Source organism: Delphinapterus leucas, chromosome 15, assembly GCF_059928025.1.
Source record: "Delphinapterus leucas isolate spDelLeu-1000000601 "Yukka" chromosome 15, BTC_Dleu_Yukka2, whole genome shotgun sequence".
Classification (NCBI taxonomy): domain Eukaryota; kingdom Metazoa; phylum Chordata; class Mammalia; order Artiodactyla; family Monodontidae; genus Delphinapterus; species Delphinapterus leucas.
The window spans coordinates 1536144-1556334 of record NC_143143.1 but is presented as its reverse complement, the minus strand read 5'-3'; the positions used below and the strand labels follow the sequence as shown (position 1 = coordinate 1556334).

The following is a 20191-nucleotide window of genomic DNA, read 5'->3' as shown; positions in this document are numbered from 1 at the left end:
CTAAACTAGTTCCCCAACCTAGAGGTGACTGCTGCTGTCAGCTGTGCGTGTTGAATCACAGGTTTAGTAAGCTCAGTTGTTAGGCTTTGAGAGCTAGGGAGACGTCCTTAGGTGATCTCTGCCATGTCCTGTTAAGTGACCTTTTGCGAATACAAGTACTGAGTCCCAGCACCCTCCACTGAGGATGTTGAAAGAAGGCAGAGAAAATACATACCATGAGACTCCTCTTTATATTAAGTTCAAAGCCATGCAGAATTAGACTCTGCTGTGTGGGTTAGAATTAGACTCTGCTTACGCAGGTGATGAAAGTATAAATGAAGAGCAGGTGAAATGGCGTGAAAATGGGGCTGTGGTCGCCTCCGATAGGAGAAAGGAGGGTCTGCGAGGTACAGGCCATGGGGGCTTCCAAGATCCCAGCCATCTTTTAATTTTTGACCTGGATAGTGGTTCCACATGCGTTTGATACATAGTTTTGTTAAACTGTCCATAGACATTTTATACCCGTGTGTGTGTGTGTGTGTGTGTGTGTGTGTGTGTGTGTGTGTGTGTCTATTTCACAGTAGAAAATGTTGGGGGAAAACCCAGTGTGTCCCAGATCCTGAGACATTAAGTGGACTTGCTAACAAAACAGTTTGACAAGCAAAGGTGGGTGCTGGGGATCTCGTTTTAAAACAGTTTTGTGGGAGTGTTGGTCTCCCTTAGTTTTCACTCTCGAGTTAATATTGGAGGTGTATTTATAATGAAATGCATGTTTTGTTGAATTGACATCCACTCCTAATCTCCCTGGCTCTGCTGTTTCCGATGTCTGTGTCTGGGTATTATTGGCGCTGGCCCGGCCTGCTGGCGAGTCCAGGTGTTCCAGTGGCCCCTGGGACCAGCAGGCAGGAGGACCGAGACCCCAGGGCCGCTGGCATCTGTGTGGCAGCGGGAGGGATGTCTGGGAAAGTCACCTGCTGTTGGAAGTATGCAACTCTGGCAGAGGCCATCTGCTGAGACAGAGAGTCAGGTGATACTCCTGACTTAGCACAGTTAATTATCTTAAGAACAGTAATTTCACCTCCCAGCTCCGGAGAAGTTCCAGTCCAGGCCGGGGGTGCAGGGATTTTCCAAGAACTGGCCACTCACTGCTGGGGTTTCGCACGAAAGGGAGATTTGAAATTGCGTTATCAGCTCTTCAGGACCCAAGGACGGTCTGTACGTGTGCGGGTCTTTATCTCGTGATAGCTTCTGCACACTGAGTGTCCTTCCTAGGACGGACGGTGAAGTAGGGAGTCTTGTGGGAGTTTCTGCAAGAGGTTATAGTTTGCCTCTGCCCCGTGGAAGGGACCTGTTTCCCCTGAGAGGGTCTCTGCTGGGCGCACAGAGTACCCCATCCTCTACCCCCTTGCTGGGAGGGAGTTGTTTCGCGTGTTCTTTGCAGAGCGGTAGCGTTGTGTGGTAGCTGTGATGACTAAGCCTTTCAGAGCACCTGCTGTGTGCCAGATGCCCTTCCTCGTGCCTGACGTGTAAAGCAACTTAATCCTCTCAGTAATGCTAGGAGGCGAGGCGTCTCCCCACCCCTACTTTACAGATGGGGAAACCGAGGCACGCAGAGGCCGTAAGTTGCCCGGCACCTACAGCTAGTGGATGGCGGAGCTGGAGCGCCGTCCGGCGCGGCTCCGGCCCCCGGTGGGAGGGCTGCCCCGCGGACCCCTTTCAGGACCCCGTCTGGAGGCTTCGCTCCTGACTGCTGTAGCCAGTGCCTCCCGGACGGAGACCCTTCTGTCGTCAGGGGGTTTTTCTGAGGGGAGAGGTGGCTCCGTGAGCCTGTGCTCGCAAAGAGCACCCGAGACCCTTGTGAGGCGTCGCGTTCTCTCTTCAGAAAGGGAGCGTCAGCGCCGGGCAGCAGTGAGGGTGCGAGCTTGGGCCTCAGCCCTGCACCCCGTCTGCTGAGCATCCCCGAGTTCAGTCCCGGGAGCGGGGCGTCGGCCGGGGACTTGTCTCCAGCTGGCTTGGGCGTGAAAGCTCTCAAAGAACAGATCCCGTCACGTGTGTTGCGACCCACGGGCCGAGTTCCCCCACCTGTTTGAGATGCTCAGATCACCCTGGTTCACCGGTTTCCGAGTTCTGGGCAGACAGGCACTACGTGAGAGTCCAGTCTTCGTTGCCTGGAAACTAGGTCTCCACCATTTAGTGCAGAGGTTTGATTGTGGGGGGAAAACTGACTGACTAGTTTGCTTTCTGTGACATTTTTCACGGCTCCTAATTTGTTCATGCCAGTTTCCGAGGCCTTCCGTGTTCTGGTTGATTAATTGCATTCCTGGTCATTTACCCCGCAGGCAGCTGGAAGGCAGGGGCCTTTTTTTTTAAAAAAAAATTAATTTTATTTATTTATTTTTTATACAGCAGTTTCTTATTAGCTATCTATTTTATGCATATTAGTGTATATATGTGAATCCCAATCTCCCAGTTCATCCCACCCCCTGCTCCCTCCCCAGGCCAGGGGCCTTGTCTCACTCCTTGTGACCCCTTCTGTGGATCAGTAAGTATCTGTTTCAATGGATTTAATTGTATGTCACTTGGCTTGTACTGTCGGGTGATCGCTTGGAATTTTATTAAAGGGACTGAATGAGGCTGCGAACGCAGGTCCTGCATTTAGCCTCTACTGGGATTGAGACACACTGGGTCTGCCAGATATTTTGGAGCATGTTCACTTTCATGTCTAGAGACCCTAGAAAACGTGAGTCACTTTCAGACGGAACCACCCAGGCCTGGGAGGAGGTTTTTTAAAAAAAGAAAACCAAAGCCAGATTGAATTTAGTTAAACAGAGATGAGTATTCTTTGTGGAACTTTGAAATTCTACTTTGTGAGTTATTCCAAGATTTCCCGAGTTAGCTAAAGTAGTATTCTTTTTAAACTCTGGAAAAAGCCCCTGGGCCCCCCCACATAAAAACATTCCAGAAAGGAGAGACCTAAGAGGCTTTTCGAGGGAGAGACTCAATGAACCCTTTCAGAAGCAGGTTTGGTGAGATTCACAGAGAAGCAGGGGTCCCGTGGCTGCCCTGCGGGTTCCTTTTGCTCCAAGTTGAGTCAGAGGAAATCATCTGATAGGTGACTCCTTTCGGGACTGGGCTTCAGTCTTGTGACGTCCTAAGGAAACAAACCAGTGATTTTCCCCTCTCTTTGTGCTTTGGCCCCTCGACTCTCCCTCGGGAAGGAATAGCCACTTTCGGCCGGAGAAGCCCCATTTGTGTGAACGTGAGTGATTCACGTCCCTGGAGGTCCCAGGGGCAGTCGGCGCTCTGGGGATTCCCAGCAGAGTTTAGGGAGTCACATGTCAGGGGACCCAGTGCTTGAGGGAGCCATGTCCCCTGGCCAGCAGTTCATTCGCTGTGTGGTTTCATCTGGGCACAGGTCCTGTAAAAACCAGCCGCGTGCTAGATGCCTTCACGTATAAACATATATTTAACATTCTTGTAGCCAGCCAGTAACGTAGACGGTATTGTCCTCATTTTGGAGAGGAGAAAACTGAGTGCAGAGAGGTGGGCGGCTCGCTCACAGCAGGGTTTGTGCTGAGACCCTCTGACCCCTGGGCCAGGTGTGGGGTGTGCCTGCCCCTGCGCCTCTCCTCGTTGTGGGCCTCGAATGAGGCCCTGTGAGTTAAGGAGGCAACAGGGATCTGGTGTCATCGGGTAACCTGATGCAAGTTCAGGCCCCACGTGTCACCTGGCTGACTCTGACCAGGCAGGCGGGCCATGCTGCCGGCTGGGCCTCCAGTTTTCACGTCTGTGAAATGGGGTCACAGTACCTACTTAGACTGTTTGTAGGACTCAAGAGGTGTTATATAAGCACCCAGAAGGTTCAGACACTGGTCATGGCCCTTACTGTAGTGGTGGTCGATACGGCACACAGCCGTCCAGGTGACCGTCTTCTTCCCTACCTTTGAATTCATGGGAAGGGGTAGAAGAGGGGAAAGCACTTTATTCAGGGGAACCGGACTGGTTTCTTAGCTCTCAGTGGCTGCTTCCACTTCGACTGACTTGCAGCTTCAGGCCACCCCACGGAGGTCCACAGGGTCCTGAGTGTGGCCACTTGAAGTTTCTGTGGCAACATCACCAGCTCAAATTTTCTTACCTGTGCCTGAAACCCAACCAAAGGATGTCACAGGTAGATGGTATTTTCCCTTCTTAGCAGACACCTTCTTTAAGATTGCGGGCTGTGTTCCAGGCACAGCGCTGGGGTGGGAGGATACTTAGTTTGTATTCACAAGAGCTAGAGAGAAGAAGAGAAGGAATTCATAAAGCGTTTTTAAAAGCTTTATTGAGATACAACTCACCCATTTCAAGGGCACAGTTCAGTGATTTTCAGTGTGTTCCAGGAGTTCCGCAGCCTTCGCCACAATTGATTGTACAGCACTGTCATCATCCCGTACCCGTTAGTAGTCACTCCCCATACCGCCAACCCCCTCTTCCCCCAGCCTAGACGACCACTGCTCTTTCTGTCTCTGTAGATTTGCCTGTTCTGGAAATTTCATATAAATAGAACCATGTAATTTGTGGTCCTTTGTGACTGACTGTTTCAGTCAGCACAGTGTTTTCAAGGTTCATCCATGTTGTAGCGTGGGTCAGCACTTCATTTCTTTTTATGGCTGGTTAACATTTCGTTGTATGGATAATTCACATTTTACTTATCCATTCATCAGTCCGTGGACATTTGGGCTGTTTCCATGTTTTGGCTGTTATGACTAATGCTGACGTGAACATTCATGTACAAGTCTCCGTGTGGGCATAGGGTTTCATTTTTCGTGGGTGTACACCTAGGGGTGGAATCATTGGGTCACATGGTAACCCATGTTTAACCTTTTGAGGAACTGCCGGACTGTTTTGCAGCAAACTTTGAGGGTTCTGACTTCTCCACATCCTCACCAACATTTGTTATTGTCGTTTTGATTATATCCATCCCAGTGGGTGGAATCTCATGTGGTTGGTCATCTTTTCATGTGCTTGTTGGCCTTTTGTATGTCTCCTTTGGAGAAATGTCTATTCAAATCCTTTGTCCATCTTTAAAATTTGTCTTTTTTTTTTTGCGGTACGCGGGCCTCTCACTGTTGTGGCCTCTCCCGTTGCGGAGCACAGGCTCCGGATGCGCAGGCTTAGCGGCCATGGCTCACGGGCCCAGCCGCCCCGCGGCACGTGGGATCTTCCCAGACCAGGGCACAAACCCGCGTCCCCTGCATCGGCAGGCGGACTCTCAACCACTGCGCCACCAGGGAAGCCCGGTAATTTGTCTTTTTAAAAAACTTGAGTTATAAGAATTCTTTATGTATGTTAGACCCAAGTCCCTTATCAGATACGTGGTTTACAGATGTTTTCTCCATTTCTGTGGGTTGTCTTTTTACTTTCTGCATGGTATCTTTTACAGCACACCAGTTTTTAACTTTGACGAAGTTCAGTTCATCTATTTTGTTCTTCAGTTGATGCTTTTAGTGTCATTCCTAAGAAGGCTTTGCCTAACCCAAGGTCATAAAGATTTACTCCTATATTTTCTGCTGAGAGTTTTGTAGTTTTAGCTCTTACATTTAGGGCTGTGGTCCATTTGGAATGAGTTGTTGTGTATGGTGTGAGGAAGGGGTCTGGTGTCCTTCTGTGGCATTTGGAAACCCGGTTGTCCATCATAAAGAACTCTTGGGGTGCACGTGCTGTGTGCCACCCTGTGCTAGGCGGTATTAGGGAGTCAAAGCGCCCTGGAGGGGGTTATGTGGTGTGTGGGAGAAACCCGGGACCGAGATGGGTTAGGAAAGCTCAGCTAGGGCGTCCAAGCCAATCACGAGTTAGGAAAGCTCAGCTAGGGCGTCCAAGCCAATCACGAGAGCAGGAAGAGGGGCAGCGACTGCAGCTGGGGCCTGGGAGACACTTCCCTGCTGAAGGGGCGTCTGAACTGAGCTTCGGAGGCTGGCCGGGATTCAGTTTGGGAATTCTCAGCTAATGAGTACCAGAGGGCTTGGAGGGACCTTAAGAGAGAGTTTATATCTTGCTTCAAGGTAAAAACACTTAAACCTTCGCAGGAAGGTGAAAAACCTTCGTCTCTTGCTGTGTAGGTTGGTTACCCTCAAGGCACGTTACAGCTTTCTGTAATCAGGGGTTTTGCCTTCTCTTCTTTGGGGAGATAAAAGGATATAGCTGTAACCTGGTAGAGAGGCCATGGGGGGGGGGGTGGGAGGATGTCACCGCCAGCTTGAGGGTGTCACTGCTCCAGGGCTCCGCGTGGCCGTGCGTGTTAACAGCTGTCCTGTGTGAGCAGCTCTTCCTTCTTGCTGCAGCTCACCGAGGCGCGGTTCCTGTCACTGGTGAGACCTGAGTGCGACTTGCGTGGGTGGGGCGGGCATGGGGCTGGCACCCTGCCTAGGGGAACACAGCAGGCCTTCTTGCTGCCACGAATCGGAGTCCTTCTTTCCATCCGCAAATGCTCACTGAGCGCTCGCTGTGTGCCGGGCACTGTTGTCGGTCGCTGGGATACTAACTGTGAACCATATAAACAGAAAGGCCTGCTCTCGAGGGGCTGATGTTCTCGTAGCGGGAGGTGGCCAGTACTCGGCACACGCAGGGAGTCGTTGACGCAAGGGGACAGCTAGGGCGCAGGGCCGTTGTCCCTGAGGAAATGGCACTGACAGTGAGTTTTGCACCAGGATTCGAAGGAGGTGGCCTGGTGGATTTCTGGGAGGAGAACCCTGGCAGAAGGGACGACAGGTGAAGGCGCCCGGGCCAGCAGCGGCGCGCTGCGTTCACGGGGCTGCCGGGCAGCTGGTGTGGCTGGAGAGAGGGGAGCAGGCGGGTGGGGGATTTGCCGGCCGAGAAAGGTGAAGGGGCGTTTTGGGGGGGCGGTGGTGGAGCTGGGGAAACCCCGCGTTCGGAGCTATTCTTAGCGGTTGCCATTCTGATCCTCAGTTAGGAAACTTTAGTTTTTTTTGTACTGCTGCCAGGAAACACGCACAGATCACTGAGGTGACTGCAGTGACTCTCCAGGGGGGTTTTCTGAAGAGCGTGCTGGTGATGTAGTGTGGTTCACGTGGGGAGATAAAAGCCTTTTGGGAAGCGTCTGTGAGCAGGAAAAAAATGTGGAATTCTTTAGGAGTGGATTCTAAGGATAGAATAAAAAATAGGGCAAACTATTTTGTGAACAGTGATATTCTTCATGCTGTTTTTAAGAGCAGAAAGCAGTTAGGGGAACGGCTAAGTGATTTTGAGTTCCGTATCTAAGTTATTATTCAGTCTTTACAGGTAACAGTCTTAATACCTTCGAAAATACGGAGCAGTGTTGTAAAAGGAGAGAACTCAAGGTAAACATGGCAGATGAATTGCGACTGTACTCAAGAGTCAAGGGCCCAGAAGGGCGAGGAAAACCGGACGGAAAGAGTGAGTGTCGGCCAGCACGGGAGGCAGCTGGAACCCCTGCTGCTGGGAGCGTAAACTGGCTCAGTTACTTGGAAACTGGAATTATTTACTGAGCTGCACATACGAAACCCCAGGATACAGTAATTTCACTCTCAGGAATGTACCGAACAGAAATGCGTACATGCGTCCGCCAGCGTGCCGCTGCTGGCGTGTGCGTAGCAGCAGCGTGTGAAGCTGCCCAGACGCCGCGCGGCCGCAGGATGAGTAATAGGCCCCGGCTGATCACACCGCGGGATCCACAGCAAGAAAATGGACCGCCTGTACCCCGTGAGCCACGCGGACGGGTTGTACACACCAAGAGTGGAAGAAGTCAGAAACAGAGGAACTCAGGGCTTGAGTCCACGTGTATGGTGTCAATAAAGAGTCAGGCAGAGGTAACCTGTGGCTTTAGAAGTCTCTCCCTTGGGGAGAAGGGAGCGTGAGGGGTACCTTCCTTTATCCAGGTGCTGTTACCCTGATGTGTAAATTCATTGAGCTGAACAGTTTTGAGATGTTCGCTTCTCTGTAAGCGTGCTCTGTTTCAATATAAAAGGGTTTTAAAAGCCAGTGGGAAAAGAAAGGAATTGTATGTTTATTGTACATAATGAAACACAATGTTTGCATGGGCTTCCTGGACACTTATGTAGAGAAAGTGCACAGACCTGTCTGGAAATCGTACCCATCAACTCTAGGATAGTGGTTACTTTGGAAGAGGAAAAAGGGGGTCAGGAGGATGGTGTGCATCTGTAACATTTTGTTTATTAAAAATTCTTTTCAGCAAAAAATAGGGCACAATGTCCTCTTTAGTGAAATCTTGGTGGATACATGGGTTCTGATATTTCCTGTATTTTCATGTATGTTTGAAGTATTTCACAACAAAAATACATGTATTTAAAAGGATAGGATTGAAGTGAAACAGTTTTCAAAGTGATTATCTGACTGGCTAGGAATTTAGGAGGTTTTTGCTTCTACAGAAAAGTTGAAGGAAACGAGGTCATCGAAGCTTGGAAACATGCTTGGTATTTGAAAATTGTGTCATATCACAACCCTATACACGTGGAGGATAATGCACACAATGAACACGGATGTATATAGATTGTTGGGTTGGAGAGATGTTATTTCAAGTTATTTTTTTAAATGGATTTTTAAAAATTTATTTATTTATTTATGGCTGCATTGGGTCTTCGTTGCTGCACGCAGGCTTCAATAGTTGTGGCTCGTGGGCTCAGTAGTTGTGGCTCACGGGCTCTAGAGCACAGGCTCAGTAGTTGTGGCACATGGGCTTATTAGTTGCTCCGCGGCATGTGGGATCTTCCCGGACCAGGGCTTGAACCCGTGTCCCCTGCATTGGCAGGCGGATTCTTAAACACGGCGTCACCAGGGAAGTCCCCTTATTTCAAGATATTGTAACGTTACATAAAATAGGTTATTAAAAGAAAAGTAAACCTTAAAGTTGATGAAATTGAGGCCATGCACAGTTTGTTCAGTTGAGCTCCTGAGTTAGGGACAATCAAAAGCTGGCTGGTGACGGATCGCTTTCTAGGGCGAGCTGACCGCAGGTGGGCAGCTCTGCTTCCTGGCGTTTGGGGGGTGTTCCTGACATTCCCTGGCCATGGGGCTGCTGGATGCTCATTTCTGAGGCCATGGCCACAATAAGGATGAGGAAACTTCTGCTTCCATTTCCTGAGAACAGTTTGTTAACTGCAGAATAACAGTGTAGCTTAGAGAAGTTTTCAAAGGTTGAAACAGTTTCATGAGCCTGAGAAGGAATATTCAGGTTGAAAATGGTGTCTGCTGACCCCGTTTCATGTTATTTCGGTGAAAAGGTTGTCGTCTGGAATGTCGTTGGTTCCGCATCTGACGAGTGCAGAAAGTACGGTGGCAGCATTTGTGCACATCTGCGTTTTGTTAGATGGGGGACACGGGTCTGGGTGAGGCCCTGAATTCCTCCCCTCTGGTCGCCCTGTGACACTGGTTCTCGCGCTGTGGCCCCTGGATCAGCAGCATCATCTGGGAACTTGTTACAAATTCAGATTCTTAGGCCCCGCCCTAGACTCTGGGACTGGGGCCCAGCAATCTGTGTTTTTTTAAGTGTAAAATATACATAATGTAAAATTTTAACCGTTTTTAGGTGTACAGCTCTGTGGCATTAAGTACATTCATATTGTCGTGCCTCCTTTGATACTATCCATCTCTAGAACTTACTCATCCTGCAAGATGGAAACTCGGCCCCATTGAACACTCCCTCTCCATCCTCCTGTCCCGCAGCTCCAGGTCCCCACCGTCTGCTTTCTTTTTCTATGAATTTGGTCTAGGGACCTCACGTGAGTGGAATCATACATTGTCTTTTATTTTATTTTTTTGCGGTACACGGGCCTCTCACTGCTGTGGCCTCTCCCGTTGCGGAGCACAGGCTCCGGACGCGCAGGCCCAGCATCCATGGCTCACGGGCCCAGCCGCTCCGTGGCATGTGGGATCTTCCCGGACCGGGGCACGAACTCGCGTCCCCTGCATCGGCCGGCGGACTCTCAACCACTGTGCCACCAGGGAAGCCCCATACATTGTCTTTTTGTGTCTGGCTTATTTCACTGGACATGATGTCCTCAAGGTCCATCCACGATGTAGCGTGTGTCAGTACTTCCTTCTTTTTTAAGGCTGAATAGTGGTCCATCGTGTGGATGGACCGCATTCTGTGGATGCATTCATCTGTCCGTGGACACTTGGGTAGTTCCACCTTTTGACTACTGTGAATAATACTGCATTGAACATGGCTGTGCAAATATGTCTTCTAGTTCCTGCTTTCAGTTCTTTTGGGTACAGACCCAGAAGTGGAATTGCTGTCTCCTGTGGGGATTCTATATTTAATTTTTTGAGGAACTGCTGCACTGTTTTCCACGGTGGCTGCACCAACTTTTACGGTGCCACCAGCCACACACAAGGATTCCAATCCCTCCACGCCCTTGCCAACACTTTTCTTTCTTTTTTTTTTTTTTGCGGTACGTGGGCCTCTCACTGCCGTGGCCTCTCCCGCCACGGAGCACAGGCTCTGGACGCTCAGGCCCAGCGGCCGTGGCTCACGGGCCCAGCCGCTCCGCGGCATGTGGGATCTTCCTGGACCGGGGCACGAACCCGCGTCCCCTGCGTCGGCAGGCAGACTCTCAGCCACTGCGCCACCAGGGAAGCCCCCTCTTCTTCTTTTGGTAAGAGCTGTCTTAACCTCCAGTGTGCGGCGAGCCCGCAGGTGATCCTGAGGCGTGCTCAGTCTGGAGACTTCAGCTCCTGTGGCTGTGCTGTGTCTCGCTGGTCCCTGCCCTGCCCGCATGCTGGTGAACCAGCAGCCGAGGATGGCAGTGTTGGTGGAACCCTGAGCGTGGAGTCCATCAGAAGACATGTTCGTATGCACCTGCCACTAAACGAAGAAAATAGGGACCTTCCGCACTGGCTGCCTTTGGGGGCCACGTGACCTCTCGTGGCTCGAAAGGCGCTTCACACTGAGGGGTGCTCTGCCAGCAGGGAGGACCCCAGGCTGCCTGGGCTGAGCGGGGTTAGGAGGTTCTCCTAGTGCTTAGAGCAGCACCCCACTTGAGCCGGCATGGATCGTGTGGGGCAGCCCGGCTGGCCTTGGCCCCCGTGGGTGGCGCCCTGTGCTCACTGTGCGGGGTCTCCCAGTCTGGACGTCCACGTTGGTCAGCGTTTGCTGAGGTTTGCTTAGATAAAGCAAGGGTGAGTGCGAGACAGAGTGGTTTATTTAGCAAATCCTGTTTGTCTCCCAAAGCTTTGTTTGGGAGTAAGGGCCCCAGATGTTAGCTGCTAACAGAACACGTGGGGTTAGACGTCTTGGGATGCATCCCAGTGGCAGGATTACTGCCTAAAGGTTCTCATGGAAGTGTGTTGGGAAGGATAGTCGGTCTGTGTGTGTGTTTGAAGTTTCATTGCTTTGATTTGCGGATAACCGACTTGGAGAATCCTAGAATCTCAGAGCTGAATGGGTGTCAAATACTCTAGCTGGATGTTTCGCTTTCCATGCTGTGTGACCTTGGGGTCACCCAGTGCGCTGGTGGCTGGCCTGGGAGTGATGCAGCTCCTTGTCACTGTCACCCTGGAGCCAGCGGAACGAGATATCCAGAGAGGAGGGGAGTGTGAGGCTCGGCCACACTGACCGTGAGGCCCTGACCCGTGGGCCAGCCCAGAGAGCCAAGGGCCCCACACCTGTTGTCGTGGGGGAGCACGTGCTAAGTTTTGCTCAGCAGACTTAGAGACTCTCTTGGGATTGGAACACATGAGGTCTGGGCTGGAGCCAAGGGTTCCCGAATGTGTCGGGGAGCTGGTTATCTGAGCTCTGCTGTCTCGTTCTGTGCCCACAAGGGCCATCCGTGTGGGCCAGCGTTAGCCCGATTCTCAGCCTGCGGGTCTGAGAGCTGCTTCCTGGCCCAGTGTCAGGACAGTGGGTGGCTTTTCAAGGCCAGGGCTTCCGACTCCAGGGGACCTCATGGTAGAGTGGTTTTGTGCTGGGAAGTTTGGAGGGGACACCCTTGGAGAGGCCTGTTGGAAAGCTCAGAGGCTGTCACTCGCCAGCCCCACTGCTGGGGACGTCGGAGGCTGGATTTCCGCCCATGTCCGTCTAAGGTCAGAGCCAGCCTTTGCCCACCACCGTTCATCAGGGGCCTGGCTGGCCTCTCTTGTCCGAGCTGTTTCATCTCTGAGGGGGCTGGCTTGGGGGACGGTGCCTCTTCCAGGCCCTGGTCTTACGGGGCTGCTTAAACTGGTGTAGGAGGCTCCACTTGATAAGAGTCTTAAAGTCCTGCCGGTGACCTTGACATCGACACCCTTGGTAAACCGGAATCTCCTCCCTGCATTCCTGCCCTTTCATCAGCGTGTGGTCCATCACATGACAGTGCGGCCTGTCTGAAATGGCCTTTTTCCCTTCTTTTTTGCTCTTCAGTTTTTTTTTTTTTTCTTTGAAAATATGGGTGTCTTAGTTTAGTAAATTGGTGTTTGGGATGGTGGCTTTCTTGTGATTGAAACTTCTGCAAAGGGGTTGTTCTCAAGGTGGTTGAGAGTAATGTCTTTGGTTTAAAATGTGTCTTTTGAGTTGTCTTTTAAATCCTCCGGCGATCAGAGTTCACATTTCTCAGAAGCATGTGATCATTGGGTAATCATTACTGAGCTTACATTCTGTCTTGGGACGTGATCTTATTTTAATCATCAGGAAAATCATAAAGTTTTCTCTGTTGAGCATGTATGAGTTTTTATCTTACATGAAAATGTTAATAGAGACTCCGGTGCTCTTCCAGTGATCTTTCCCCCATTAATTGAAGTCTTCCTCCGTTCTTTTGTTACAGCTTTCTTCTACATCAAATAAGTATTTTCTAGTGTTCCATTTACATTCCCACATGGTTTTGGCTATTATACTTTTTGGGGGTTATTTTCTTGGTGATTGCCGTGGGAGTTACAGCTCCCATATTTATAAGTCTAGTGAGTCATTTCTCTCCTGTTGCTTTCAGGGTTTTCTCATTGTACAGTTTGAACAGTTTCATTATGATGCGTCTAAGTGTGGATCTCTTCAGTTTATCCTAGTTGGGATCTTCTGAGTTCTTGGGTTATTTAAATCACATTTGGCCATTACTTATTCAGGTGTTCTCTCTAAACCTTTCTCCTTTGGGGATTTTTGTTATGATTATGCTGGTGTGCTTGGCGTGTCCCACACGCCTCTGAGGAGCGGTTCATTTTTCTGCATCCTTTTTCCTTTCTGTCCATCAGACCGGAAAAAACAATCTCAATTGACCCAACCTCAGGTTTGCTGGTTCTTCTTTCTGCTCACTCCGATCTGCTGTTGTGACTCTGGTGAATTTTTCAGCTATTGAACTTTTCAGCTCCAGAATTTTTATCTGTTTCTTTTTTTTTATAATTTCTGTCTGTTTATTGATATTCCCTGTGAGTGAGATGCTGTTCTCATACTTTCCCTTAGTTCTTTAGAGATGGTTCCCTTTAGTCCTTTGAACGTATTTCAAATAGCTGATTTAAGGTCTTTAATAGGTTCAGTACCTAGGCTTTTTCAAGGACAGTTTCTGTTGTGTGTGTCCCCCCCCCCCCCCGCTTTGGTACTGCCTTCTTGTTTCTTTGCATGTCTTAGAAACTTTCGTTGAAGACTGGACAATTTAAATAATGTAGCTGACACTTCCCTGGTGGTGCAGTGGTTGAGAATCTGCCTGCCAATGCAGGGGACACGGGTTGGAGCCCTGGTCCGGGAAGATTCCCACATGCTGGGAGCAACTAAGCCCGTGTGCCACAACTACTGAGCCTGTGCTCTAGAGCCCGTGCGCCACAACTACTGAGCCCACGAGCCACAACTACTGAGTCCGCGTGCCACAACTACTGAAGCCCGCGTGCCTAGAGCCCGTGCTCCACAATAAGAGAAGCCACCACAATGAGAAGCCTGCCCACTGCAGCAAAGTGTAGCCCTAGCTCGCTGCAACTAGAGAAAGCCCTCATGCAGCAACGAAGACCCAATGCAGCCCAAAAATAAATGTTAAAAAAAAAATAATGTAGCATCTCAGGAAATCAGTTTTCCCTCCAAGGTGTTGTTGCTCTTTGTTGTAGCTTGTTTGTTTAACAACCTTTCTGGACTAATTCTGTAAAGTTTATAGTGTGAGTTTCCTGGGGCTGCTGTAAGAAAGCACCACAGAGTGGGTGGCTTAAAACAACAGAAATGTCTTGTCCCACAGTTGTGGAGGCCAGAAGTTTGAAGTCAAGGTGCCAGCAGGGTCATGCTCCCTCTGGAGCCTGTCGGGGTGGATTCTTCCCGCCTCTTCTAGCTCCTGGCGGTGGCCAGCCATCCTGGGCGTTCCTGGGTCTGCAGGTGCAGCTCCTCAGCCTCTGCCGTCCTGTGGCCTCCTGTCTGTGTGTCCATGTGTCTGTGTCTTCATGTGGTCTCTTCCTCTTATAAAAACTCCGGTCATGTTGGATGAAGGCCCACCCCACTCCACTCTGACCTCATTTTGACTTAACTAATTATTGCATCAGTAAATGTACCCTGGATTGCCACAAACCTTTAGTCACTTCCCAGTGTTCTGAAAAAGCTGATTTCTGACGATTTTGCTAGTGTCCTCGTTGCTTTTGTGGAGGAGAGGATTTTTTGGCGGTCCTTACTCTGCCTTTCTTATTGATGTCGCCTACCTTTTATACTTAAAGAGTTTGTAGAGATATCATTTACGTGCCAGGCGGTTCACTCATTTGAAGCATGTGATACGGTGGTCTTTAGTACATTTACAGTTGCGCAAGCATCGCCGTAGTCGATTTTAGAACATTTTATCGCGCCTCTTCACCAGTCACTCCCCCACCTCCCCCCATCCCCTCCGTGCCCTGCACCCCCCCACCCTCTCCCCAGCCGCATGCAAGCACTAAGCTACTGTCTGTTTCTGTAGGTTGGCCTCTTCTGGGTGTTTCAGGTAGATGGAATCATCCCATATGTGGTCTTTTATGACTGGCGGCTTTTCACTTGCTGTCATGTTTTCAAGGTTCATCCATGGTGTAGCATGAATGTGTACATGCTGAATAATATTCCATTGGGTGCATAGACCGCTTTTGTTTATCCATTCATCAATTGATGGGCATCTGGGTTTTTCCTCTTTGGCTCTTATGAGTCATGCTGCTGTGGACATTTGTAGACAGGTCTTTGTGTGGACACACACGTTCATTCCTCCTGAGTGTATACCTAGGAGTGGAGTTGCTGGGTCATAGAGTAACTCTGTTTCTAACCTTCTGAGGAACTGCTAGACCGTTTCTGAAGGCAGCTGCACCTGCCAGCATATGTGAGGGTTTTCCACATCCTCACCAGCGCACAGTGTAATCTTTTTTTTGTTGTTTTTTTAATTGGAGTCAACATAGGGCATCATCTTAGTGTGGCTGTGATTTGCATTTCCATGACGGTTAGTGACGTCGAGCATTTTTTTCTGTACTTCCTGGCCATTTGTACATCTTTGGAGAAATGTCTATGTAAACCCTTTGCCCATTTTTAAATTGGATTATTTGTCTCTGTTTTTACTGAGTTGTAAGTTCTTTGTATATTCCAGATATAAGTCCTTTATCAGATGTATGGTTTGCACATATTTTCTCTGATAAAAATATTCTCCCCCATTACCTTTTTAGCTTTATTGTTTCCTGTTTTTCCACATATTCTGTCCTCTAGTTAAGATTTCGCTTTTCCCCAGAGGTGCTGTATTTCCCTCCTGGAAATACAATAAATAACAGTAAATAGTCACTCAGCAAACATTCCTTGAGCCCCCGTCGTGTGCCAGGCTCCCCTCGCCGGGACATACCTGAGGACAGAGCTGAGCGGATCCCTGCCCTTCCGGAGTTCGCGCCCTGGGGCTGTGTCCTGAGTCTCAGGGCGCTGTTAGGGTTATCGTGGGCTGATTCCCACTTTCCCCAGAGTTTGGATATTTATAGATTGTGCCTGGCAGTGGTGGACACAGCTGTTTTCTGTGTGGATGAATTAATGAGCTCAGGTACCCTGTCTTATTCATCACCGTGTTCCCTGGAGCTGGTACTTAAGAAACGCTTGTTGGCTCCTTGAGGATTTCCGTGGTCCCCAAGGAGACTGGGTAAACACAGCTTTAAGGCCCCTTTCCATGTAAAAATATTTTTACGTGGAAAGGGGCTGGGCTCTTGGGATGACTTCGGAGAACAGGTGCATTCTAGAGCTGTGGTCTCCACACATTTTTAGTCATTAAGGTATTGGGGACTGCCAGTTGGGGACACCCCCCATATACACACTTCATATACAGACACTTATGTACACACACTCATACATGTGTGCACACATGTACACATACACGCTTAAACATATACACACACCTCATATTCAAACTCATACACACGTACACACTCACGTATGTATGCACTCGTACACACACCCCCACATGCAACACCTGTACACACACTTATACACATGTACACAATTTATACATATGCATATTTTAGTAATTTGTATGCATGTACTACACTCTACTACTCTTATGTACATTATAATATAAATTAAAAAGGAAGAGATAGAAAATACACGTGCAGTGAAAAAATTCAAAAAAATAAAAACGTAGAGTTGCTGATACCTTCTTCCTGCACTTGGTGGATTGTCGCGACCCTGGGATATATGCCCTCACTTGAGAGCAGCCTGCTTTAGAGCACATGACATTTAGTGTTTTTATTTATTTATTTATTTATTTATTTATGGCTGCGTTGGGTCTTCGTTGCTGTGTGTGGGCTTTCTCTAGTGGTGGCGAGCCGGGGCTACTCTTTGTTGTGGAGCACAGGGCTCTAGGCATGTGGGCTTCAGTAGTTGTGGCACGTGGGCTCAGTAGTTGTGGCTCAGGGGCTCTAGAGCTCAGGCTAAGTAGTTGTGGTGCACGGGCTTAGTTGCTCCGTGGCATGTGGGATCTTCCAGACCAGGGCTCGAACCCTTGTCCCCTGCGCTGGCAGGCGGATTCTTAACCACTGCGCCAGCAGGGAAGCCCGACATTTAGTTTTTGTATGGAGTTTTGAGGCCCTTGGGGGTTCCCAGATACAAGCTTAGCCCTTGTTTATTTTCTTAACCTTTAAGGTCAGTTCAAGGCAGCTATATTTTAAATCCTAAAATGCTGAGTGATTTCACAGATGAAAAAATCTGGTCATTAATTCTGTATTAGAATGTAAACCAGAATCTTGCACTGAAGAATTACTTTAAGAAGTAAATCATAAAAAGTGATACAATGACGTTGTAGAAAATTGAGAAGGTGGAGAAATGTGATCTACCCTTTGTTCTATTTGTTTATAGCAGTGTTACTTGGAATGAAACCTTTTTCCCCCAAGGGATACCTTAACCTTCTTTTTTTAACTGAAAAGAACCCTTTTTTCTTTAAAGTTCTAAACTCTTCTCTGTACTAAAAACCAAACTGACCTTTTAACAGGGTTTCTGTGTTTGTTGGCAGGCTGTTAGATATAAAATCTCTGAGTTGTCTTTCCCTGTCCTGTGAACGATACGTGGGTGACTTCTTGTGTCTAAGGAGCTGAAGTTGTAGGGCTTAATGCTTTGATCTGTGTGAGCAGGAGCTCTAGCCTCAAGCGAGCATGCAGGTTCTCACACATTAGAATGATTGTGGTGGCAGGGACGCAGTGTGCTTTGATTCTGGAAATGCCGGCACGTGTAGAAGATCGGATGGCCCATTTCTCTGTTTTAACCGTTTTCTTGACTCTGGAGAAAAGGAGGGCTCTATTTTTGCACATAACTTGTAAATATTTCACTTCTTTTTCTCTGCCCAAGTTGAAAACTAGACTTGCCCGGTCCTGGACATGTGGGCGTGTTTGCTGATTCATGGCGTGGTGGTTTATGAGAGAGGAGGACGTGGCCGAGTGGACCCCCCAGCCTGAATGAATGAGCGTCACCGGGGCCAGGACGGGGTTTGGCTGGGTGACGTGTCCGGAGTCCACGTGCTGAGCCAGCAGGCGGCGTCTGAGGGGCGGCCTCCCTGTCTGAGCAGCTGCGCTCACCTTGTCTCCTGCAGACTCACCAGCGCCCCAGGTCAGCGAGCCGAGGGCCCCTGCCTCCAGTCGGATGCAGATGCCGCCGGGGAACCCACTGCTGTTGTCGCTCACGCTGCAGGAGCTGCTGGCCAGGGACGCCGTGCAGGTGGAGCTCATCCCCGAGAAGAAGGGCCTCTTCCTCAAGCACGTGGAGTATGAGGTTTCCAGCCAGGTACCTGCGGCATGCAGTGGGGGGCGGAGGTGGTGGGAGGGGGAGGGCCGCCGGGAAGACCCACAGTGGCGGGCAGGTCCCCCAGCATGCTTGCCTCTGCGGCCGCCCCCCAGCGGCCCTGCCCGCCCTCGCCGCCGGAGCTCTGGGATCCTGCCTCTCAAGATGCTCGGTCGGGCTCTGGAGCGCAAGCCCCGGACGGGCCAGCCTAGGGCGGTCTTGCAGTGCTGGAATGTCCGCGAGGGTGAGAGTGTGGACCCCACAGAATGTGGGCTCCACACCCCGAGTCAAGTGTGTGTGGCTCATCCCCCAAATGGTGCTGCTGTCTCTGTTAGGGGCACCCCTGAAATCAGAGTTCATTGATGCCAGACGCCTGGCCCCGGGGCTGGCTGGGCGCGTAGAACCCTGTGGCATCTGCAGCGTTTACCTTTTTGTCCATTCGCCTGTTATCCCGGTTCAGTTAGGATACGTTTTGATGGGAGCTTTTATTCTTTATCCTGGGGATTAAGTCATCGGCGAGCTAAGAGCACCCGTGCGTGTGTGGCGGGGGGCAGATTCGCAGGGTCAGTGCTGCCCCCGCCACGGAGAGCTGCCCGGGTCACGGGCTCAGGCAGCAGTGCTGCAGGGCTTGGGCTGGGAAAGCATCACGACCGTCATCGCAGGGAGAAAGGTGCCTGTTCAGAACCCGGGACGTTCCCCGTCGTGGACGCTGTTTGCCGTGTTCCGTGAGAGTCAAGAATCACTGCATTTTTGTTTCGTTGTGTTTTAAACCCAGGATGACAGAAATCTGGGAGTAAACTTCGCTCTGACGCTGGTCGGTGCCGCTGCCAAGGGGGAGGGCAGAGGGCAGGGAGGGAAGGAGGCCCTCGCGTGTTTCGGGGACAGCATTGCCGTCTAGCATTGCCGCGGTCCGGCCTCCTCGGCTGTGGTGAGAAAGGAGGCTCCGGCGCCTCCTCTGGGGCCTCGTCGCCCACGGGCCGGGCGCCCCGCACGTGTGACAAGCTGCTCTTCTGTGAGAGTGGCCTTATCTTCAGTCTCATTAAACTGCCCGCTCCTGAAGTAACTTGATGAGCTCGTAACGAACATTTTTAGAAGGGGGCCGTTTTGCCCAGGTCACCTCCTGCGACGTGCGTGGAGGGGCCGGCCCACTAATGTTAGGGCCGCGGGGGTGGCTCCTGGGCCGTGGGGCTCCCCGGGCTGTGCCCCCTGCTTGCGGGCTTGCTGGAGTCGGAGTGGGTGCAGACGTGGCACGATGCCCGCCGGAGGTGGACACACGTGGCTTCATACTTGTCCTTCGTGTAGTGTATTTAGCTTTTTTGTTTTTTGGGGGGTGTTTTTAGGTTCACAGCAGTATTGAGCTGAAGGAACAGATTTCCCATCTTCCCCTCCTCCCACTGTCGCCACCCCCGCCGCCAGATGGTGCATTTGTTACAGACACGTCCTTGTCACCCAGAGTCCGCAGTTGACATGAGGGGTCACTCTTGTTATTCTTGTACGTCCTCTGGGTTTGGTCCACCGTTGTAGAGTCACGCAGTGTAGCTTCACTGCCCTAAGCGTCCCCTGTGCTCCGCCCCCTTCACCCCCCCCCCCCCCAGACACCACTGATGGCTCACCATCTCCGTAGCTTTGCCTTTTCCTGAGTGTCGTGTCATTGGAACCACACAGTATGTCACCATCTCAGGCTGGCTTTTTCCAGTCAGCGATGTTAATTAGTGACTAGTGTAACGTCGTTAATCTTAGAGGTCGCTGCTCGTGCTGGCTCTTGTGAGAGCTCTTGTATGCGACCCCTGTGAGGCTGCCCTCTGGACGGGGTGCTCGTCCTGTGGGAGCCGCGGGTTTATCAAGGGCGGGCTCTCGGTGGGCTCTGTCGGCACTTGCCTCTGAGTTGCATGTCTGCCGTGTTTCAGTCTTCGTGTTCGGCGTTTGGTCTGCCTTTAGGCAGTCGGGCCTGTTTCAGGAGGCGCAGGGCTGCTTGTGTTAGCACGGTTTGAAAGTGTATGTTGAGGACATACCCTCAAAGGTATTCCCATGTGATACCTAAGGGGAGGAGGGATG

The 20191-nt window shown here is 50.5% G+C and overlaps 1 protein-coding gene across 4 annotated transcripts in view; it reads left to right on the top strand.

Moving 5' to 3' along the window:
- SNX8 (sorting nexin 8) overlaps positions 1 to 20191 on the top strand; it is a 43288-nt gene that overhangs the window by 5259 nt on the left and 17838 nt on the right. For all 4 annotated transcript variants that reach the window (XR_016387711.1, XM_030760601.2, XM_089895521.1 and 1 more), the window contains exon 2: positions 17949 to 18139. Coding sequence is in view for 3 of the 4 variants with exons in the window: in XM_030760601.2 (XP_030616461.1) it covers positions 17949 to 18139 (191 nt within the window). In the remaining variant the exon portion in view is untranslated. The remainder of the gene's footprint in view (positions 1 to 17948; positions 18140 to 20191) is intronic.